General features: G+C 35.0%; 1 protein-coding gene across 1 annotated transcript in view; it reads right to left on the reverse strand.

Annotated features, from left to right (window-relative positions):
- The window catches only part of EMH_0021120 (uncharacterized protein), a gene marked incomplete at both ends in the record, with an annotated part of 2,487 nt that extends 1,176 nt beyond the window's left edge, over positions 1-1,311 (reverse strand). Inside the window, one exon of the mRNA XM_013501687.1 lies at positions 1,089-1,311. Within this exon, the coding sequence (XP_013357141.1) occupies positions 1,089-1,311 (223 nt within the window). The remainder of the gene's footprint in view (positions 1-1,088) is intronic.
- Positions 1,312-2,015: the final 704 nt, after the last annotated feature.

A 2,015-nucleotide genomic window follows, 5' to 3' on the forward strand; every position in this document is an offset into this window, starting at 1 on the left:
ACTGAATACAGCAGGGGTTCACCCGGTGCTGTGTATAAGAAGAGGGAATATAATAAACCCTTTGGCGTTGTTATAGTTAAACAGCAAAGCAGAAAAAGTGCTGCTGCTGCAGCTGCTGCTGCTGCAGCTGCTGCTGCTGCAGCTGCTGCTGCAGCTGCTGCTGCTGCTGCAGCTGCTGCAGCAGCTGTCATGTGCATGCGTTTGTTTGTGTTTTTTTTGTTTTTATTTTTGGGTGTCTCAGTTAGAGCCGCATAAGAAGAAGAGCAACAACAAATACAACAATAAAAACAAAATTTATTTTTTTTTCTTTTTTATTATTTTCTTTTTTATTATTTTCTTTATTTTTATTATTTTCTTTATTTTTATTATTTTTTTTATTTTTATTTTTATTTTTATTTTTGTTATTTTTATTATTATATTGTTGTACTTGTATATATTATTTCTGTTTTTATTTCATTACTCTTCGTATCATATATATAAATACAACTACATATATATATATATATGTATATATATATACATATATACATATATATATGTATATATATATACATATATATATATTTATATATATATATATTTATATATATATATAAACATATATTTATATATATATTTACTGAATTGTCTCCTTACATGGTTTCGCGGCTTTATTGAGTAGAAACACATCTCCTCCTATCTCTCCGCCCGCAGCATAAATAAATAAATAAATAAATAAATTTATATAAATAAATATATTTATAAATAAATTTATATATTTATTTATATATTTATTCAAGTGTCTCCTTACACGGTTTCGCGGCGTTATTGAGTAGAAACATATCTCCTACGGTGTCTCTGCATGCACTATAAATATATAAATATAAATAAATATATCTAAATAAATAAATAAATAAATATATTTATATAAATAAATATATTTATATTTATTCAAGTGTCTCCTTACACGGTTTAGCAGCGTTATTGAGTAGAAACATATCTCCTACGGTGTCTCTGCATGCATCATGTATAAATAAATAAATAAATAAATAAATATATTTATATAAATAAATAAATATATTTATATATTTATTCAAGTGTCTCCTTACATGGTTTCGCAGCGTTATTGAGTAGAAACATATCTCCTACTGTGTCTCTGCATGCATCACAGACTTCTTTTACATGTTGTATTGCTTGTTGGCCGAGAAGCATAGAGGGGAGAAGAGAGGGAGGGTCAATGGGCCTCACCGCCAGCCCCTCTGGCTCTGGGGGTAGCAGTGGTTCTCCCCTGAGTCTCCTTTGGTCGTTTTCTAGTCTCCTTCTCTCTATCATTTGTTTTTGTATTTGTTGTTGTCTTATACTATCACGTTGATACTTTTGTATTTTATCTTGTTCTTCGCTTAATTGCTCTAAACAAGAGGAGACACTTAATAAAGAACGACGTAAACTGTCTCCTTTTGACTCACACCAACAAGGAGACAAACCCACCACCCCACAACCACCAAACCAATCACTAAAACATGCCTCCAATAAAAAACCACTACGCAAAGATACAGGAACCTATAAAAAAAAAAAAAACACAAACACAAACACAAACACAGAAATACATGCTGCTGCTGCTGCTGCTGCTGCTGCTGGTGCTGGTGCTGGTGCTGGTGGTGGTGGTTTTGTTCTTGCTGCTGAGGCGGCTGATGCTGTTCGTTTTGTTGATGAGGGAGGCACAGAAGCAGCAGCAGCAGCAGCAGAAACAACAGCAGAAGCAGCAGCAGCAGAAACAATAGCAGCAACAGGTGCAGCAGCAACAACAGCAGCAACAGGTGCAGCAGCAACAACAGCAGCAACACAAATAAAAACACAACCACTAAGTCATCAACACGAATCACCATAAAAACAGCAGCAGCAACAGCAACAGCAGCACCACCACCCCACGCAGCACCATTACCAGCAGCAGCAAGAACAGCAGCAGCAGCAGCAGCAGCACGAGCAGCAGACGGCGCACACCCCCCACCCCAAAAAAAAAAAAAAAAAAAAAAAAA

Source organism: Eimeria mitis, genomic scaffold, assembly GCF_000499745.2.
Source record: "Eimeria mitis Houghton genomic scaffold, Emh_scaff736, whole genome shotgun sequence".
Taxonomy (NCBI): Eukaryota; Apicomplexa; class Conoidasida; order Eucoccidiorida; family Eimeriidae; genus Eimeria; species Eimeria mitis.